At 40.1% G+C, this 20,198-nt stretch overlaps 1 protein-coding gene across 1 annotated transcript in view; it reads left to right on the top strand.

Moving 5' to 3' along the window:
• FRAS1 (Fraser extracellular matrix complex subunit 1) overlaps positions 1–20,198 on the top strand; it is a 692,624-nt gene that overhangs the window by 588,741 nt on the left and 83,685 nt on the right. Inside the window, exons 44-51 of the mRNA XM_073542109.1 lie at positions 864–1,127; positions 4,865–5,053; positions 5,751–5,870; positions 6,010–6,189; positions 6,732–6,856; positions 9,275–9,415; positions 9,626–9,853; positions 19,521–19,634. Coding sequence (XP_073398210.1) covers positions 864–1,127; positions 4,865–5,053; positions 5,751–5,870; positions 6,010–6,189; positions 6,732–6,856; positions 9,275–9,415; positions 9,626–9,853; positions 19,521–19,634 — 1,361 coding nt within the window. The remainder of the gene's footprint in view (positions 1–863; positions 1,128–4,864; positions 5,054–5,750; positions 5,871–6,009; positions 6,190–6,731; positions 6,857–9,274; positions 9,416–9,625; positions 9,854–19,520; positions 19,635–20,198) is intronic.

A 20,198-nucleotide genomic window follows, 5' to 3' on the forward strand; every position in this document is an offset into this window, starting at 1 on the left:
ACGGTATCAAACGCTTTGGAAAAATCAAGATATACCACGTCCAATGACTCACCTTGGTCCACTCTATAGCTTACCGCTTCATAAAAACTAATTAGATTGGTTTGACAGGAGCGATTCCTCATAAACCCATGCTGATATGGCATTAAACAGTTATTCTCATTGAAATAATCCAGACTAACATCCCTCAGAAACCCTTCAAATATTTTACCAACAGTAGAAGTTAGACTTACTGGCCTATAATTTCCAGGTTCACTTTTAGAACCCTTTTTGAATATTGGTACCACATTTGCTATATGCCAATACTGTGGAACAGACCCGGTCGCTATAGAGTTCCCTAAATATAAGAAATAATGGCTTGTCTATTACATTAGTTCTCTTAGTACTCGTGGGTGTATGCCATCTGGAGCCTGAGATTTATCTATTTTAATCAGCTGGTTTCGCACCTCTTCTTGGGTTAGATTGGTGACCCTTAATATAGGGTTTTCTTTGTCTCTCGGCATTTCACCTAGCATTTCATTTTCCATTCTACTAATCTCATGACTTTTCATGTTTCACGGCAACATGACTCTGTCACATCAAAGCTGTACGTTTCCTAACTACTTTTGTCTTTTGAATTCAATAAAGTCTATAATTAACTAAATGAAAAAATAAGATGTTGATCATTCCTCTGTTGGAATCTACTATTCTAATGTCATTTGAGCCTGATCCATACTTTCCAAACATTTTTTAACAAAAATATCAGTTTATTTTCATCATATTTGTGTAAAAAAGCTTTTATATAAACGTCCTGTTAATTTTTGCATGAATTGTCTTTTTAAATAAATATATGTACGCTATTTGATATTTCCTGTAAATTCCTCTAGGACATTTACGCCGGAGGCAATTCTACTCTGAGCCGTTGGATAATGGAAGGATCTTGTCCCAGAGCTCCTCTTTTACTTATCAGGATATATTAGATGAGTTGATTGTGTACATTCCAGAGACTGGAGCTACACATTCAGATGAATTCAGGTTCTCTCTGTCAGATGGTCGATACACTAATACTGGAAGATTACAGTTTATTATAGAGCCACAGAGAAAAGAACCACCAAGGTTGGCTGTAAACAGAGGCCTACAGATCTCAGCAGGTATGTCTAAAATGTAGAAGCCTTTACTAGGAAAGTCAGAAAACATAAGGAAAGGCCAGTACATCACATAAATGAGTACAACCCCTTTACACCATTGGAATTTGCCTACTCTGTCGGGAATCTGAAAGCTCTCTCTTTTCAGGAGTCTTCCAGTTGTCCTAGAAGAATTGACTAGTATGCGAGTTGATATTTTTTCTGGTTAGTTATTTGATCAGATTAGCAAATCACTGGTAGCAAAATGAATGCAGAAATTCTTGAAATGTTTAGTCCATCACTATTCGCCTTGTTATGAGTATAATGTGCTGAATAGAGTGAATGAGAAGAGCTTTTTGTGCATTCAGTTTGCATTCATACTAATTGGTTGACCATCATGATCAAAATACAGTGGGTCAGATTTACTATTCAAAATGCCCCACAATTCTGGCGTATATATGCCAGGCACCACATTTATTTAGTTTTGGACATCTTTTGTACTTGGTCCACCAACAATGCATGGCTATATAGCATCAAATGTTTGGTTTAAATTTGCCATGTCTGTTCTGACCCTAAACTGTCCACATTTGTGACAGTATTTATAAATCTGCCCCAATGTATTTTCCATAATCATTTTTGGTCACTAGGGATAGCAGTGACATTTCAGGGGATTTTCTCCTTTAATATAAAATGTGAGTAAAAGTATTTTCTTTTAGCAGCGAATCCATAAGAGCACTCTAATTTTAAAAATTTGTAAATTACTGGACGAACTATGGTAACACAAAACAAGTGTCAGACATAGACTATGTTGTGTATCATAGAGGCAGCTCCACACTATTGACACTCTTATTACAATGTTATGAACCAGCATTAGGAGTGGTCTTCTTACCCTAGATGTTATTATCAGGCAAAATGTGAGTCCACTCTGCAGCTTGTGAAGAATTTGAAACTGAATTTGTGTAATTAACTTGTTGCGGGGCGGCAGTCGTGGGCGAGTGGAACATCATCCATGCCCTGGCTAGGTGTGTCTGCTGATGTTACTTTGGCGATGCACCTCTGCAGACGGAATGTTGCCATTTGACTTGGCAGGCCAGTACTAGATGATGTAGAGATGAATGATGGAGACCAGAGTCCTAAAATAAGCTTTTTACTGAACAATAACTTGATGAGAAGTATATACAACAGATAGCAGGCACCACACTTCATGAATGATTCTTCTTCATTACATGTTACAACGGTCCAGCAAACTCTTTTGGGAAGTTCCATTTTCTCCTGTGAGGACAAAACGGGTCGAGGTGTAATGCTGCCGTCCATGACAGCTAGTCTGAAGTACCAGTTAATTTGTGAGGAGCCCACTGGCTGAGGTGCGTCGATACGATACGACTCACCACTAGTATTCTCAAAGTCCTTTTGATGAGGCCAACAAGCTCCTTGCTGTGCCACTGCATTTTCAACTCATGTACCAGTATGCAACACTCTAGCTTTCTCTCCAGAGTAGGTAGTTGTTTGCTTAAAGGGAATCTGTCAGTAGGATCAACCCTCTTAAGCCGTCTATATAGGCATGTAGGTCACAGGAAGCTGATAAGACGTTATCTTGAGATTTGTGATCTGATGTCCAGAGAAATCCACGTTTTCATATATATAAATGACTTCTTCCATACTCTGCCTCCAAAGCTTATTTTAAATAGAATGGGGGGGAGTACCAGTGTGAGGCAAGTAACTAACAGAACAGGCGAAATGAACTTTGTCTTCTTGCAAACACTTTTTTTGCAGCTTTCTGTGCTTTTCTGTATTGCAACCCTGTCTGCCTGTGTAATGGAAGCTGAAGCTAAAAGAAACCTGCAGGTGTGTCAGTTATAATCGCACATAGCTCTCCTGTGAGGTCAGGAGAGCAGAGAGCGGCCATCACACTGGTAACTCTTCATGTAAAGTAAGGTCTGGAGGCAGAGTTATTTTCCAGGCAACGTCCTCCCTAGAGCCTGGACAAGGTCATTTACATAAAGTGATAAAAGAAGATTTATTAACAAAGCATCTGATATAAGACATACGATATGACTTTTTTCAGCAGTCTATAAACTGTAAGGCCATATTAATAGTTTAGATAGGTCAAATGTGATGGCAGTTTCCCTTTAAGTCCTGTTCATCTAAGATAAGGAATCCTTCTTTCAGCTCACTCTCCTTTAATTGGGCCTCCTGCTCCATCTGGGCAAAGGTCAATACCTTTAAAGTAGGATTTGTGGCCTGAACTAATGACTTTGTCCAGCTTCTCACCTGAGTGATTTTCAAATAAGAAGGCCTCCTGACATGAGATAAGGGCATCATCCTGATGCTCACCTGATCATTGGTTTTCTTCAGAATGTACTATCTGACACATCATGGTCTTCTCTCTTAGGACACAATACAGTTACCATGCATGTCTGCAAGCAGATATAGCAAAATGTGACAGACGTGTAAATATGAAAGATATACATAAATGTCATGAATTAGAATTCTAACCCAATATGAACAAACAAATTGTTCACATGTACAAAATGGACATATAATGAAGATCAATTGTTAACTACATAGTATAAGGGGGGGAAGGAAAACCAACGAAAAACAATTGACACAGAAAATAAAAAAATGCAAAACTTTATTAGAATATGGAAAACAGATAAAAATGGTCACAAATTGCATGAGTCTTAATAAACCCTCACAGACAAGAGCAGACAAGGTCAACATGGAATTCAGATACAGGCAAATAATAGCCTGAAAAACTGCATACAAGAACCTCATGAAAATAGTAATACAAAGAGCATAATTGCCCATAGAGATGAATGAGGTGTGTGAATCACACTCATGAGGACAAAAGGTAAGTCATAGCTATACAAAATCCGGTAGATTTACCTGGAATGGAAGTAGTCAAAGTCTGACAACAGAGGACCTGCCTGTTTTGCATTTTTTTATTATCTGTATCAATTGTTTTTCGTTGGTTTTCCTTCCCCCCCTTATGTCTGCAAGCAGTTAGACCTTAGGTTTGTTACGTCTCAAATACTTACTGTAACGGGGTCTTCTGGGCTGTAACACCTGTTACATCACCACCCCGTGTTTCAGGAGGTCCACTCTGCTTTTCCTCGCTTCTGAATGAAGGGTGCTGGCTCAAAAGGCTTTGTAGCATGGGAACATATAAAAGACATTGCTACTCCATGTATTTCCAGTATGACATTTTACTCATCGGTCTCAGAATATATATACGTACATACAGAGGGCAGGACAATCAATGTGTGTCGTGCCAGTAGATAACAGGCTCCAATTAAGATGCCAGACATATATTACAATAGCCGTGGGATTTACAAAGGTGGCGGGAGATAAGAAGTGGGATATCTTGTTTACCTCTGCCCAGGGGGTCGCAAACGGTCGGTTGCTGCATTAAGGGCATACATCTCCTATTCGGTGTGCTGGGGGGTTCTGTAACACTTACTCTACCTGCCAACAAACAGGAAATTGCACACCGGTGTTCCCATGTAAAGCCTCCCATCCTGGGTTTTTCTTGAACCGTTACTCCTGACTGCTGCTTACTCACTCTTGCTGAGCAGAAAATAGATAAACAACATTTCAGAATATTGCAAAGCATTATATAACAATCAAATCCTCAAGGGGAGTGTGGGCAGCTTCTCCATTCCCTTACATAACCATTTGCCAATAATATTTATTGCATGAGTTCTTGTTGTGTGGACCTAAGCATAGCTTTTTTCTAATAACAGTTTATCATCTGTATTATCCAGGGTCAACAGCTACAATTACTGACCAACATTTAAAGGGAACTGACATAGATTCAGATGATGACAAGCTGAGATACATCATCAAGAGAGATCCAGCTGTAGGACAGCTACAGATATCAAAGAATAATAACCTGGTGCCAATTTCTGTTAGAGGCCTGGTTACCAGCTTCACTCAGATGGATGTTAATAAAGGTATTTATATTAACTATATTTTAGTCTTAGGCCGGATGCCCACGATTCGGAACTAGCAGCACTTTCGACAGGCCGTATGTTCGCTGCTTCCAAAGCGCTGTCGTCTATTGAACACAGGTAAATCCTCATGTGATCACTGAACCTTTCGGATTTATCGCATCCATTACATTCTGTTGATGTAATATGTTTTGTGGAGACTAGCGTCTCCACAAGAGAAATTGACATGCTGAGGTCTGGAAAGCCACACCGCATGTCTGTCTTAGCGGGTCATAGTGGACATGGTGGGTTTGACGCTACATAAATACGCAGTGTCAAAACCGCAGCAACTCCTGATCATGGGCACATACCCTTATGACGTTAATTGGCACAGTCTGGTAATAAGCCAGAATTGGCCAGTCATCCCATATTCTCTTTGATAATACTACCCTCCACTCTCTAGTTTTATTACAATATAATGACTTCTTAAAATTCTCTGATGTTTCATAAGACTTGATTTTGCTGAAAAATATTTCCCACATTCTGAACAGGAAAATGGCTTCTCCTCTGTGTGAGTTCTCTGGTAACTAACAAGGTGTGATTTCTGGTTACAACATTTCCCTTAGCTTACCACACTTTATTACTGTTAAAAAGTAAATTGATAAAAAAAGATAAAGCACTATTTTACATGATACTATTGCTTTGTGCTATCTGTTTGTAGGATACATTCTGTATAAGCACAGTAAAGGAGAATCAGGAGGAAGTTTCTCTTTTAAATTTGATGTAGTAGATTCGGAAGAGAATACGCTGATTGACCAATCTTTCCATATTAGTATATTAGGTAAGTATACCCATTAGTTTTCTACAGACTGAAATATATCTTATGGCAAAATCTATAGCTTTTACCATGTTGAAAAACAAAAGCCCGTTTTATAAATATGACCCATAAAGCAGTTTTGTTTTGCTTGCCTTGCTGTTAGAAGACAGACTGCCGCCATCAATTACTGCCAACAAGGGTCTCACCTTGGATGAGAATACTTGGAAAAAAATCACTACACAGCAACTGTCAGCTACAGATCAAGATAGCGAGCCCAGAGAACTACTGTTTCGCATCACTAGGCAGCCTAGCCTTGGGCATCTGGAGCACATAGGCTCCCCAGGTAATGGATCACTTGTAATCTCTCCAGGTTGTCTGTGACATTTTAAGGGATATTTGTTATAGAGATGTTTGTAATACAGAATAAATATTTTGTATAAACTAAATTCACTGTACAATCATAGGGATTCAAATTAAGCTGGAATCGAGCTTGGAGGAAATAGTCTACATGGACAAATAGTATCTTACTTAGTTTCAGTATTTAAATACTGTAAGGCTAAGTTCAGGCAAGCAATGAACTTTGTAGACTAGTCATGTCTTCAGATTACAGGTGTGCCTGGCCCGATGTGCTGCTCTGTGTGCACGTCCTGCATAATTGAAGCATAGTATTCGGGCACGCCGAAAATACTCTATTAGCATGCTCGAGTAACACCTTCTCCAAGCACACTCGCTCTTCACTAATTATAATACTTTCTTAGAACCAAGTTACATATTGATTTCTTATTTAAGGGTTAATGTGATGGTGTTTTTCCTTACATTGTTTCCTAATGAAAAAAAGATTGACAGCAGCTATTCATGGTTGATTTTTTTCCTCCTTGTTTGTAGGCATAAAAATTAGCAGCTTCACTCAGGCAGACCTGGAGTCCAGAAGTATCCAATACATTCACACTAGTGCTGATGAAAAACATGCCGATGACTTCACCTTCACCGTCTCAGATGGAGTCAATGAGGTAGAAGAATATTTTGTTTTGTTAGATTCTCAGTTTACAGGACATTTGTGGTTGTTTTGTGGTAGACAATAGGCCTGAAGCAGATTTCCCAAGGCGCACATATTATTTTCTTTACAGTTTCAATTTTGCTAGGTCTCATCATTGTTTATTTGGCTGCATCGGTTAATCTCATTCAATTCACATTCTCCTCTGATGCCTTCAGCCAAGAGTGGTTTACTTTTCAATATATAGAGAATATAAACTACATTTTAATGCGCCTTTATTCATGCAGATATTTCATTATTATTTCATTTTGAGCCTTTTCGTGTATTAAAAACCGTAACAAGTACAATGCCAGTCAGATATGTGAATACTTCTGCATGTCTGATACATTTTATTGTCTACAATAGGCAGGCACTATTATGGTCGTTATTTCTGGTTGTTTTTAATGCCAACAGCAGAGCTACTTTAAAAAGTGGTAAATATTAGTATTAGCAAGAAATTAATAAGGAAAAGCTTTCATGTCTTAGATTTGTCAATACTGCAGGAGAATTGGCTGTGTCTCTTGGGTTTAAGTCTGCAAAGTGATGTCCGTATTGGTAAGAATCCACTTTTATCTATGCAAATTAAAAATTGCCAAGGGCAAGTGGGAGAAGAGAATGACCACGATGAAAGCCGTCATCATCCCTGCTTGTAAATTACAAAAGACAAAGTTAGTCGGCATTTTATAAAACTTGAACGAAATGGGCTAGTTGCAATCCACTGCAATGCAAAAGCAAACAAATACAATGATGCAGTGGCCCCAGTTAAGTTATGCAGAATGTAGACATGTAATATGTGGCAGGTGGTCGCGGCCAATATGATCAAAATGCATTTTAAAGGGATTCTCCATTACAATAATATTGATGTGAAATGTATCAGATCGGTGGGCTTCCGACACCTGGTACCGGGGCAGGACTGGCTATCTGGCAATTTTAGCAAATGTCAGAAGGGCCTGTCTGGTCGTGGGCTGCCTTGTCTGCTACGTTGTTAGCAGAATCTGTGTTCTTAAGACACCCATACTGTTGTGACAAGCACAAAGTCGCTGACTCCATCACTTACCCCAGCAGGCCACAGGTATCATTAGAAACATTGGTCTTGTAGTAAATCTTGCTTCCACCATCCAGAGTAACATTAGTAATATATCCCATCTGGTGCTTGGGGATGAGGACAGCATGGGCACATGTGATTTCAAATGCCAGGGCTGAATTTTAGCCCTAGTCTGTACCTGCCTGGCACCGATTGGTGTAACCCGTATACAGATCATCACACCACAGCTTCACTGTTTATTGGCTGATCCTGGCTACTGCAACACAACTCCTGTTCAGTCCACCTTTCCAAAACAGCTTTTAATAAGCTTAAGGCCGGTTTCACATTTGCGCCTTATGGAGCTGCGACGGCATGCGCATGGCAGCCGCTAAGCCCCGCCCCCTGCCGACTCCCTGCCCGCCCCATCCGGTCATCGCCGCCTACTAGCGCACATGGACGCTTGCGATCTGCGCACCCTATCTTTAGCATAGGGTGCGCAGATCGTGCGCTGGCCGTGCGCTAGCAGGATTTTGCCGTGCGCTGCACACTTTTGAAGGTGCGCCGTGCACGCCAAAATGCAACATGCTGCATTCGGCGCACACGGGCGCACCTTCAAAAGTGCGCAGCGCACGACAAAATCCTGCTAGCGCACGGCCAGCGCACGATCTGCGCACCCTATGCTAAAGATAGGGTGCGCAGATCACAAGCGTCCATGTGCGCTAGTAGGCAGCGATGACCGGATGGGGCGGGCAGGGAGCCGGCAGGGGGCGGGGCTTAGTGGCGACCGTGCGCAGGCCGTCGCAGCGCCATAAAGCGCAAATGTGAAACCGGCCTAAGCTAAAGCTGTTGCTTACCTATCCCAAAAAGCTTTTTTCTAGCCCTCGGCCCAAGAGAGATTCTTCTGTTGTACCCATACATTGTGTAGTGTAGCGACCCATCTGAGTGAGGTGGCCTTCTTGTGGCAGGTGGTTACACACAATGTGATTCAAATGTGCTCCAAGAACTACAGACTTATATAGAAGATCTGGCAGTAGTGCAATTTAAAATAAGGAAAATATTCCTTGATTTGTGTGTATCTTGACCTTAGTTTACTTTTGCACTGACCTATTTATTATACTTCGTTAGGTGGTGCTGACTGTTGGGAAGTGTAGTTTTTGTACTGTCTAAAAGCACCCAGAGATTGTTACCCTCAACTTATATCATAATCTTTGTCATTTTATATAGAGAAAAAATGAATTTGGACAAAAAATAAGTTCACCAAAATCTTTCCTTCCATTAGTTGTGCTTAGTTTTCCTGCTTATAAACTTACTGTAATTAAGGTTGTCGCTGGCAGTGTGTATACTGTATCTATGATATCTTTTATATTTTAGGTATCCCAGACTTTTTACATCACTATTAATAAAGTAGATGACTCTATACCCGTGGTGCAGAATTTAGGAATGAGGGTGCAAGAAGGTGTTCGAAAGACTATTACCGAATTTGAGCTGAAGGCTGTTGATGCTGATACTGAGGTATGAGGGTCTTTAACGCTTCGGGTTGCTAGAATGTACCTTTTTCTTGAGAACTGGAGTCCTTATTACTTTTATGACTTTTTCACCATGTCCAAGTATCTTATTAATGTATGCTTGAAAAAAATTGATGGCTTTTGGCAATCACTAAATTAGACATACAGCATTACTATTCAGTCTAATATACTTAGCACGCTCTTATCTTTACAACAGGCAGAATCTGTTACTTTCACCATTGTCCAGCCACCTCGTTATGGAGTAATTGAACGCAGCACCAATGGTCAGAGCTACCGTCAGACATTTACCTTCACAATGGATGACATCTATCAAAATCGTATCAGCTACAATCATGATGGAAGTAATACTCTGAAGGACCGATTCTCCTTTACTGTCTCAGATGGAACCAACCCTTTCTTTATTGTGGATGATGGGGGGAAAGAGGTGATTTTAGCCTTGTTATAATATTAATGTTTTAGAATATTTTTATGATTATTGAAACATAAATCATTATAAAATAACTTCATATCTATCAGTGTGAAGATTTCAGTGGTCTAGTACTTATGGTGTCCTTTTTATTACAGTGGCTAGTAAAAGAAATATAGTGATGGATATTAAAGTTGATAGTGGAAAAGTCAACAATAAGATGGCATACTGCAAAAGTGCCACATGTGTGCTCAATAATGTGCACTCCAAATTTTAGCTGTGTTAGGTTCCTCATGTTAAAGAGAACCTGTCACTATGAAAATGCAATCCAATCTTTAGGCAAAATGTTATAGCACAGGAGAAGCAGAGCGGATTGATATATAGTTTTGTGAGAAAAGATTGTTTAACCTGAGTTTTCATCACTTAATCCTCTGCTCTTTCTGGGATTTTTGGTCCAGTTGGTAGTCCTATCAATGACTGACAAATTTCTATGTGTAAGTGTGTGCACAGAGATCAATGTCAATCATCCTCGGACCGCCCACTGGACCGAAAATCCCAGAAAGAGCAGAGGATTAAATCATGAAAACTCAGGTTATACTGATTCTTTTCTCACAAAGCTGTATATCAGTCTGCTCAGCTCCTCCTGCTCTATAACATGGGGCCTGCAGATTGGACTGCATCTTCATGGTGACAGGTTCCCTTTAAGCTTGACCATACACGAAAGAAAAGTCATCTAAGTCTACTGATTTCTGGCTGACCCCTGATGATGGATGTCCATGGTAATAGGGAACGGACATGTTGGGTTGTACATGCTGGATTTTTCTATTTTTCTTGATTTTTCTCTCTCCCCTAAAATAAACATCTGGTCTCCGCGAAGCCTGTATGTTTATGGTGAAGCTCACAAAATAGTAATAATAATGTGTGTGAGTATATGTATGTATATATCTAGATCAATATATCTGTATAGATATATAGATAGATGTGTGTGTACACTGTGTGCAGAGTTATAAGGTAAGTGAGTATTTTGACCATATCACCGTGTTTTTGCATATTTTCTAACTCTAAGCATTTTTCACACACAAATGTTATTTTAGCCCCAATTTTTTTTATTTTCACAAAGGTAAAAGGAGAAATTGCTCCATAACATTTGTTGTTCAATGTCTCCTGAGTACGTCGATTTCTCATATGTGGGGGAAAACTACTGTTTGGGCACACAACAGAGCTCAGAATAGAAGAATTGCCATTTGACTTTTAAACTAAATAAAATGACCTCATTCTACAAACTACACTCCCCAGTGAATTCATTTAGGGGTGCAGTGATGATATTGACATCACATGTGCCTCACAGAATTGTATTGTGTGACAGGGCCAAATTTTTTAAATCGGAGCAGTGTCCCTTTATGTAGTAATAACTCTGGAACACTTCAACAAATCCCAGTGATTTTGAGACTGTTTTTTTCGTGACACATTATACTTTATGATAATGGTACATTTAGGTCGATATGTTTTGTGTTTATTTTTAAAAATTATCCGAAATTTGACAAAACTGTAAAAAAAAAAAAAAAAAATAGCAATTTTCAAACTTTGAAATATTATCCCTTCAATACAGGTAGTCATAGCACACAAAAACAATAATAACATTTCCCACATGTCTGCTTTAAATTGGCACCATTTGTAAAATGTTATTTAATTTTGTTAGCATTTTAGGAGGTTTAAAAATGTAGCATTAATTTTTCCTTTTTCCAAGGAAATTTACAAAAAAAACTTAGGGACCTATCCAGGTTTGAAGTGACTTTGGGGGTCCTATATATTGGAAACCCCCAAATGTGAGACCATTTTCACCCCCTGACATATTGAAAACTGCTGTCAGGTAGTTTATTTACCCTTCAGGTGCTTCTCAGGAATTAAAGCAAAGTGACACAACAAGAATGAAAAAATGTATTTTTATGACCTACATGTCACTATCGTCTGAACATGTTACTATAGCCGGCAGACTCTAAGGCCACTATTTGGTCATGAATTGCCATGACAAACATCAAGACTACACAATCATGATCTCAGGGTGCTGGTGGAGACAAATAGGAAGTTCCCACACTCTTTTAACCATTTATAAGATGTAGTCACTATTGTCAGCAGCATCTAAGGGGTTAAACAGATATGGACGATGCAGCAAGTTGTCAGCTGTAGTGTACAGCCGACAGCTGCTGGATTGTCATTTGTATGGGGATGATATTCTCTTATGATATTCTCTTGTATCTCAGGTCAATTGAAAGGCGTATTGGCTGTCATTAAGAGGTTAAACCATTGGAAGATGGAGAAATAATAAGTACATTTTTTCCACTAAAATGTTGTTTTAGCCCCAAGTTTATAATTCTTCTTCCGGCACTCGGGAGCGGAGCGTGCGGTTGCATGTATCCCTATGCAGCCGCATGCTCCGCTCCCAAGTGCCGGCGGCAATGCCGGATATTAAGATGCGAGACTCCTCCGAGTTTCTCGCATGTGTGATCCCAGCCTAAGGGCTAAAATGGACCTCAGTTTGTTGTAAAAATTTCTCCTGAGTGTGCCAATACCGTACATGTAAACGGCAAATACTTTTCAGTCACAGTGCAAAGCTCAGAAGGGAAGGAGAGCTATATTATAGTACAGATTTTACTGTTATGATTTGCTGGTGTCATGACCCATTGTGAGAGCCCCTGAGGTGCCAGAACAGCAGAGCTCCTCATAAGTGACCTCATTTTATAAACTACACCTCTATGTGAATTAATTTAGCGGTGCAGTGATAATATTGACACCATGGGTGTGTCACAGAATTTTATACCATTGGGCAGTGAAGAAAAACAAATTAAATTTTTGCCACAAAAATTTTGTTTAAGCCCCAAATTTTACATTTTCACAGGGAGAAATAGGTAAAAATTGCACCAAAATTGTCCCAAAATTTCTGCTGAATGTAGAAAATACCCTATATGTAGTTGTACAAGTACTGATTAGACTTATAGCAAGACTCTGGAGGGAAGGAGCGTTACTTGACTCCTGGAGCGAATATTTTCCTAGAATATTTTGCAGACGCCTTATACAGGTCCTCTAAGTGCTAGAAGAGCAGAATCCCCCCTTCAAGTGACCCCATTTTGGAAATTATACCCCTTTGGGAACTTATCTACAGGGTTAGTAACAATTTTGACTCCATGGGTGTTTTCCAGAAATCAGCAGCAGTGGATGTTACTGAGTAAATTGCAAACTGTCGTTGTAGTGACCAGTACATTGTAATGCTCAGTACATTATGCCCAGCTAATGCTTCTGGAGACACACACCCGTAAATTAGGCGAGCTCTCGTCACTACAGAAATGCCAAACATGTGGACACTATATGTGGTTTAGATACACTGTGGGGCTCAAAAGGGAGAGGGGGGGGGCATTTGGATTTAGGAGTGCACAATTTGCTGGATTTATTTTTTGGGGGGCAAGGAGCCATAGTGCTTTTCCAGTACCTTTGTACTACCAGTAACGTGGAAGCCCCCTATACTTCCATTGACAGGTGATGGACCAAAGTGGTTATTTGCTATTTTTAGGGATTGAGTTGAAGCTTTTACTGGGAGCATTTTACTTAACGTTTGGGATCACATTTATCCTGTGCTCTACGCTGACCATTTACTTTAGGGTTTCCATATAAATCTCCAAGTAACATAATTCAGTTGAAACCCACAAGGGATCCATTCACTATAATGAGGCAGCAGAGTTGCTCAGGACTCCATCTGGCCTCTGTTCAGCGGTGTCCTTCTCTTCAGAACTGCACAAAACTGGTGGATTGCTTTTATGCATGCCTAAAAAGATGGACACCACTGGATCACAGGCCAGACAGTGTTCACAGTGCCTCCATCTGCCTATTTATAGGGAATCTTCCACCGGGGCTTCTGCCTGAATCACATATTTCAGATATTTACACAGAAACCCTGGTGTTAGCGCTCAGCGTAAAGCACTGCATAATTATGAGCCGAGCCTTAGGTCGGGGTCACACTAACCGACGCAAAATACGGTCCATAGTTTACATGCGTAATACGGATGAATAACCCCTAAATAGTTCTCCGTATGTCATCCGTAAGCAAGGTGTTGTTGCGTATTTTACGCATGTCTGCATCCGTATGTAATCCGTATGGCATCCGTATGGCGAGATTTTCTCGCAGCCTTGCAAAATGGACATTTAACGGTTTTGAGGCCTGCTAACTATTTAAATCATTAGCCTCCACCCTATTTATTGCCTCAGGAACAGGTGGCGGCCTCCATTCTGTCCATTTGTGACCTTGCCTTCACTAGGTGTGTTGCTGTTGTATGTGCAACATGGCAAACAGTCTGAGTTTCAACACAACTGAGCAGGTTCTCTTCAACTGGCTTTTGTGACGCCACTTTGGCCAACCATACCCAGTGATAGTGGATCCGCGGAGGAGGAGACGCATGTGGGTCCATCCACTTTTGAGGCAACGACTCACAAGAGGTCATTTTCACCGCCTCTATTCTTCTATGCGGGAGCATCCTGTAAAATTCTACCAATACTGTCGCATGAGCCTTGCAACATTTGATCTACTCTTGGAGACAGTGCGCCCTGGGATAACCTTTCAGGACACAAGTATGCGCAAAGCTATATCTGCAGAGGAGCGACTTCTACTCACAATACGGTATGTACTACACAACCACATTCTCTATGTTCATAATGTGTTGGCCAAAGTATGTATTTTTGGCTTATTGGACTAAGTTTAATGCCCTCATCTTAGTCCACATATGTTTCAACTTACAGACCAGAATGTTATATGTAATATGTACTGAATCTCACTTAGTAATTGTGCAACCAAATATGTGTGTGTTAGTCGCTCTAAATTCCTAACAAGTTTGGTATGTATGTACCTGCTTTTTTTGGAATGTGTGCATTCTAAAATCTTCCTTTTCTGTTGTTCTTCAGCTTCCTATCCACTGGCCTGACTTATGCCGCCCTCCACCGTGAGTTTCTCATTGGAAGATCTACCATTTCTGGCATAGTCAGGTCAACATGTATTGAAATCTGGACAAGACTACATCAAGTCGTCATGCCCAAGCCCAGGATGGAAGACTGGTTGAGGATATCAAGGGACTTTGAGGAGGAATGCCAGTTTCCAAATTGTATTGGGGCCCTTGATGGCAAACATATCCGGGTGCGTAAGCCGCCGAACTCTGGCTCCCAATTCTTCAATTATAAACAATACTTTTCTGTTGTATTGTTGGCTCTGGCTGACCCTCAATACAAGTTTGTAATTGTTGACATTGGGGCCTATGGAAGGACGGGAGACTCTCGAGTCTTCAATACTTCCATTATGGCTCGGCGGCTACACACCAACCAGTTGGATCTACCACCACCACGCCAGCTACCAGGCTCCACTCAAGAATCAGTCCCTTATGTCCTTGTGGCAGATGAGGCGTTTCAGTTAACACGCAATGTCATGAGGCCATATCCCCGGCGCAACCTTGACCACAGGCGCAGAATTTTTAACTTGCGCCTATCACGTGCTCGGCAACTGGTGGAGTGATCCTTTGGCATTCTTTGTGCCAAGTGGCGGGTACTCCAGTCTGCCATTCAGCTGAGTGAGCAAAATGTTAATGAAGTAGTTAAAGCCTGTGTGGTTCTTCATAACTTCACCAGGATACATGATTGTTCCTCCTCTGCTGGTGTTGTGCGTAGGCCGGACAATGTGCTTAGGGTGAGACCACCTATCAACCCTCAACGTAGACTGCTCTCTGGGCTCAAAGTGCGTGATATTTTCACTAATTACTTTGTCACCTGAGGGGGAAACTTCTTGGCAAGAGCATGCTGTCTCTATGTTATAATTTTTGGTTTTATGTGTGTCTAAATATATATATATTTCTCCCCCTTCTGATTCTATGACTGTTTAATTGCATTGGTAAGCGTATGTTAGTATGCTGACACGGTTTTTGAGAATTGAGACAGAGACGTAAACTGTAATAGACAAATTTTTACTTTTTACTTTTTTTTTTTCTTTTTTTAAAGGCAATCATATTATTGCCATATGATAACAGGGGCAATGTGCCAAATTGGCCTTTTTGCAGATGTGAACATTTTAGAAAAATACAATTTTCACACATATCCAAACAAAACAGAATGTAAGAACAAAATTGCTATATTAGACATTTTGAATCCAAAATCCATTTTGCATAATGGGCATCACGTTGGTCCCAGAGTTCTGACCGCTCCTGCACCAGTACAATGATAATCTCCACATTTAGGAAATATGGCGCTATAACGCTGCTGTACTCCGTGGAGGCATACTTCCCGGATGTCTGGAGCGCTTTTTGAGCTCATTTGCATGTCTAGGCTTCCTGATGATGGATTGGCCCATTTCCTGTCACCAGCCAAAAGACCTGCGTATTTCTCGCAAGTCACACGTGTGGTCCGGGTGTAAACCGTATTTTTTGCGCACCCATAGACTTTCATGGGCGTATTACGGGCGTAGTACGCTGACAATCGCAGCATGCTGCGATTGGCACGGACCGTAGAATACGGACGAGAAATATACGGCTGTTGGGAGCAAACCCATAGAGAATCATTAGTCTGTGTGTAATGCGTGCTTTTAACGCCTCTCACTCGTCCGTATTTCTCTCTAGTGTGACTCCGGCCTTACTGCAGAATTAAAAAATCAACAGCAGGTGAAGAATTGTTTTTTATTTATTTTTTTATGCCTTTCCTCATTCTGTGTGTCATTAGACAACTTTATTCTTCGGGTCGGCAATTACAGCGATACCAGATTTATATCTGGTTTTTATGTTTGGCTGCTGTCAAACACTAAAAAATGCTTTTTATTGCAAAAACGCATCACCGTATTTTGAGAGCTTTAATTTTTCCTTATTTCTGTCAACAGAGTCATGTGAGGGGTTTTTTTTTTGCGGGACTAGTTGACGTTTTTATTGGTACCCATTTTGGTCACATACCCTTTTTGTTCATTTTCTATTCTGATTTTTGGGAAGGCAGAATGAACAAAAATCAGCAGTTCCAGAATTGTTTTTTTTATGCCGTTCCGTGTGTGGTAAAATCGATAAGGATAGGTTTACTCTAGGCGGTTTTTCAGCATTTTTTTATCTGCAGCAAAGCCTGATCTCTTGGCAGGAAAGAAGCTGCAGAAAAAATGCATGTCTTGCTTGCGTTTTTTTGTGCTTTTTTTGTTGCGGTTTTGGCATGCTAGATTTGTCTCTTCTTCTGCTGATGAAGTTTAGTGATCAAAAAAGTCCCATTCTATAGAATCAGGTTTTGGCACAAAAACGCAGCAAAACCTGATATCTGCGTTTTTGGTGCATTTTTCAATGGTTGCAAAACGTCGAAAGAAGTGACATGCCTCGTTGTGCAAAAAATCCTGATGACAAAAATAACTACCTGTGTGCATGAGATTTCTGAAATCTCATAGACTTTGCTGGTACTGTAAACGCAGCTGAAAATTTGCATATAAAAAACCGCTGCAAAGACGCCTAGTGTGAACTTAGCCTAAGCCAGCTTTATTCTTTAAGTCAGTATGATTACAGCGATACCACATATCTATAGTTGTAAATATTTATATAGTTAGAATTATGCTTTGGCGCTTTTACACAGTAAAAACTATTTTATAGAAAAAATAATTATTTTTGCATTGCTTTATTCTGAGAGCTATAACTTTTTTATGTTTCTACTGATGGAGCTGTATGGTGGCATGTTTTTTGTGGGACAAGATGACTTTTTCAGTGATACATTTTTATTTACATTCGTCTTTCTTACCGTGTTTTATTCCACTTTTTTATGGTGTCCAGTGAACGGATTAGCTAGTGGGACAGTTCTATGGGGCAGTTTGTCCCAGTCACGGTTGTGCCTAACTTGTACTCTTTTTTGTTGTTTGTTTGTTTTTTTTGCATAAAAATAGAAATTTTTCTGTACATTATTAAACCCCTTCATGACCGAAGATATTTTCGTTTTTGTGTTTTCGTTTTTTACTCCCCTTCTTCCCAGAGGCATAACTTTTTTATTTTTCGTTCAAAATGGCCATGTGAGGGCTTGCTTTTTGCAGCACGAGTTGTACTTTTGAACGACACCATTGGTTGTAACATATCATGTACTGGAAAACAGCAAAAAAAATTCCAATTACGGTGAAATTGCAAAAAAAAGTACAATTCCAGTTGTTTTTTTGTTTTTTTTTGTTCACTAAATGCTAAAACTGACCTGCCATTATGATTCTCCAGATTATTACGAATTCATAGGCATTAAACATGTCTAGGTTCTTTTTTATTTAAGTGGTGGAAAAAAATCCAAACTTTAGTAGAAAAAAAATGGCGCCATTTCCCGAGAACCATAGCATCTCCATTTTTTTATGATCTGGGCCTGGGTGAGAGCTTATTTTTTGCGCGCCGAGCTGATGTTTTTATCGATGCCATTTTGGTGTAGATAAGATCTTTTGATAGTCCGTTATGGCATTTTATCGCAATGTAGTGGCTACCAAAGAAACTTAATTCTGGCGTTTTTAATTTTTTTTCTCGTTACTCTGTTTAGCGATTGGGTTAATTTTTTTTTATATTGATAGATCGGGCAATTCTGAACGTGGTGATACCAAATACATGAATATTTGGGGCGAAAGGGGGGGTAATATGAACTTTTATATTTTTTTAATTTTTTTAAACATTTTTAAAAACATTTTTCTTTACCTTTTGCATGCTTTAATGGTCTTCATGGGAGATTAGAGGCTGCAGTTCTCTGATCGCCTCTGCTAAACACAGACGATGATCAGATCGCCTGTGTGTAGCAGAAATGCTTACTTGCTATGAGCGCCGACCACCGGGCAGTGCTCATAGCAATCCGGCAATGACAACCATAGAGGTCTGCTGGAGACCTCTGGTTGTCATGCCAACCCATGGGTGACCAGTGATCACGTGACGGGATCATCGATGGGCGGGATTTCCCACGCCCTTCCAGTAAGCGTGAGTTAAATGCCTCTGTCAGAGATTGACAGCAGCATTTAACTGGTTAACAGCCGCAGATGGATTGCGATTCCACTCGCAGCTGTTAGAGGCACATGTCAGCTGTTCCTTAGACCGTGCGATGTTCATGGTCTAAGGGCCTTGCTGTTGCCTGGGGACCTGGTTATCGTCATGACGACATCAGCTTACCATGGCAGCGATTGGGCCCTGTGATGACGTTGTGGGAGCGCCAATCGGAGCGCAGAGGGAGCTGCTCCCCTCTGCCTTCTTTCTAAATGCTGCAATTGGTATCGCTCACAGCATTTAGGAGGTTAAACTGCCTTCCCTGCCCAGGAGCTGTGGTATGATCCAGACCACGTTCCTGCACGGTCAGACACAACCATTACACAGTACACAGCAGGGACACATTTATAAGATTATGTCAGTACACATCTAATTGTGGAATGTATTATTATTCCAAGATGTTTAAATTATAATGTACTATGTTTGTGGGGAAAACCCCTTTATCTGATAAAAGTAAGCTATTAGCATTATTACTTTGCAGCCTTTTTTTTCTACACGATACAGTGTGTGTTGGTGTGTGTAAAGCTTTTCTATCAACCCAATTAATGGATTCGAAATACCACATTTCAATTTATACAGAAATGTCAGAATGGTTATCTCTTCTTGCAATGTAGTATTGGCATTATACTAGTATATGTACCTTATTTTGTCAGATCGTAACTGCAGCTCCTCAGAGATTTAAAGTAGACATCATTCCAGTGGATGATGGAACACCAAGAATCATTACCAATTTAGGACTTCAGTGGTTGGAATACATGGATGGAAAGGTAATGGCAGCTAAACTGAATTATCATTTACAACCTGAATACATTTTATGAGTTATTAATATTTATTACCTAAGGCGCCCATGAAAAGTCAATGATTTGGCAACACATTTATATTTGGTTATTTATGGACGTTGGAAAAATGTAATTTACTGTCTGCAAACGGGTCAAATGTGTTAAAAACCTTACCACTTACCACTGATAATATTGTATGAGAAGATTGGACAGGAAGATATTCCCTAATATTCTCTTAAATTAAATTTTGGAGTTGAGCTACACTCAAAAGAAAACCAAACCTCTAAATGAAATAAGTGACCGGAAGAAACACTGCACAGTGTTGGCTGTTCAACCGAATTTCTACATGCTTTTGTTTCTGTAGAAAGTCTACACATGACACAGGGGTTAATTTCCTACTGATTTTGGGCTTACATTTTGGTTGAGGATGTAGGTTTTGGTTAGAGACTTGTCCTAACATATTAGTTTACTACTGCAATGGAGCATTATGGTAAATCTCTTACAGCCATAGATACACGGGTTTGTTAGGTGGCCAGAATTTGGCCATTCTGA

This window comes from Dendrobates tinctorius, unplaced genomic scaffold, assembly GCF_039654945.1.
Source record: "Dendrobates tinctorius isolate UK_male_01 unplaced genomic scaffold, ASM3965494v1 ptg000011l, whole genome shotgun sequence".
Taxonomy (NCBI): domain Eukaryota; kingdom Metazoa; phylum Chordata; class Amphibia; order Anura; family Dendrobatidae; genus Dendrobates; species Dendrobates tinctorius.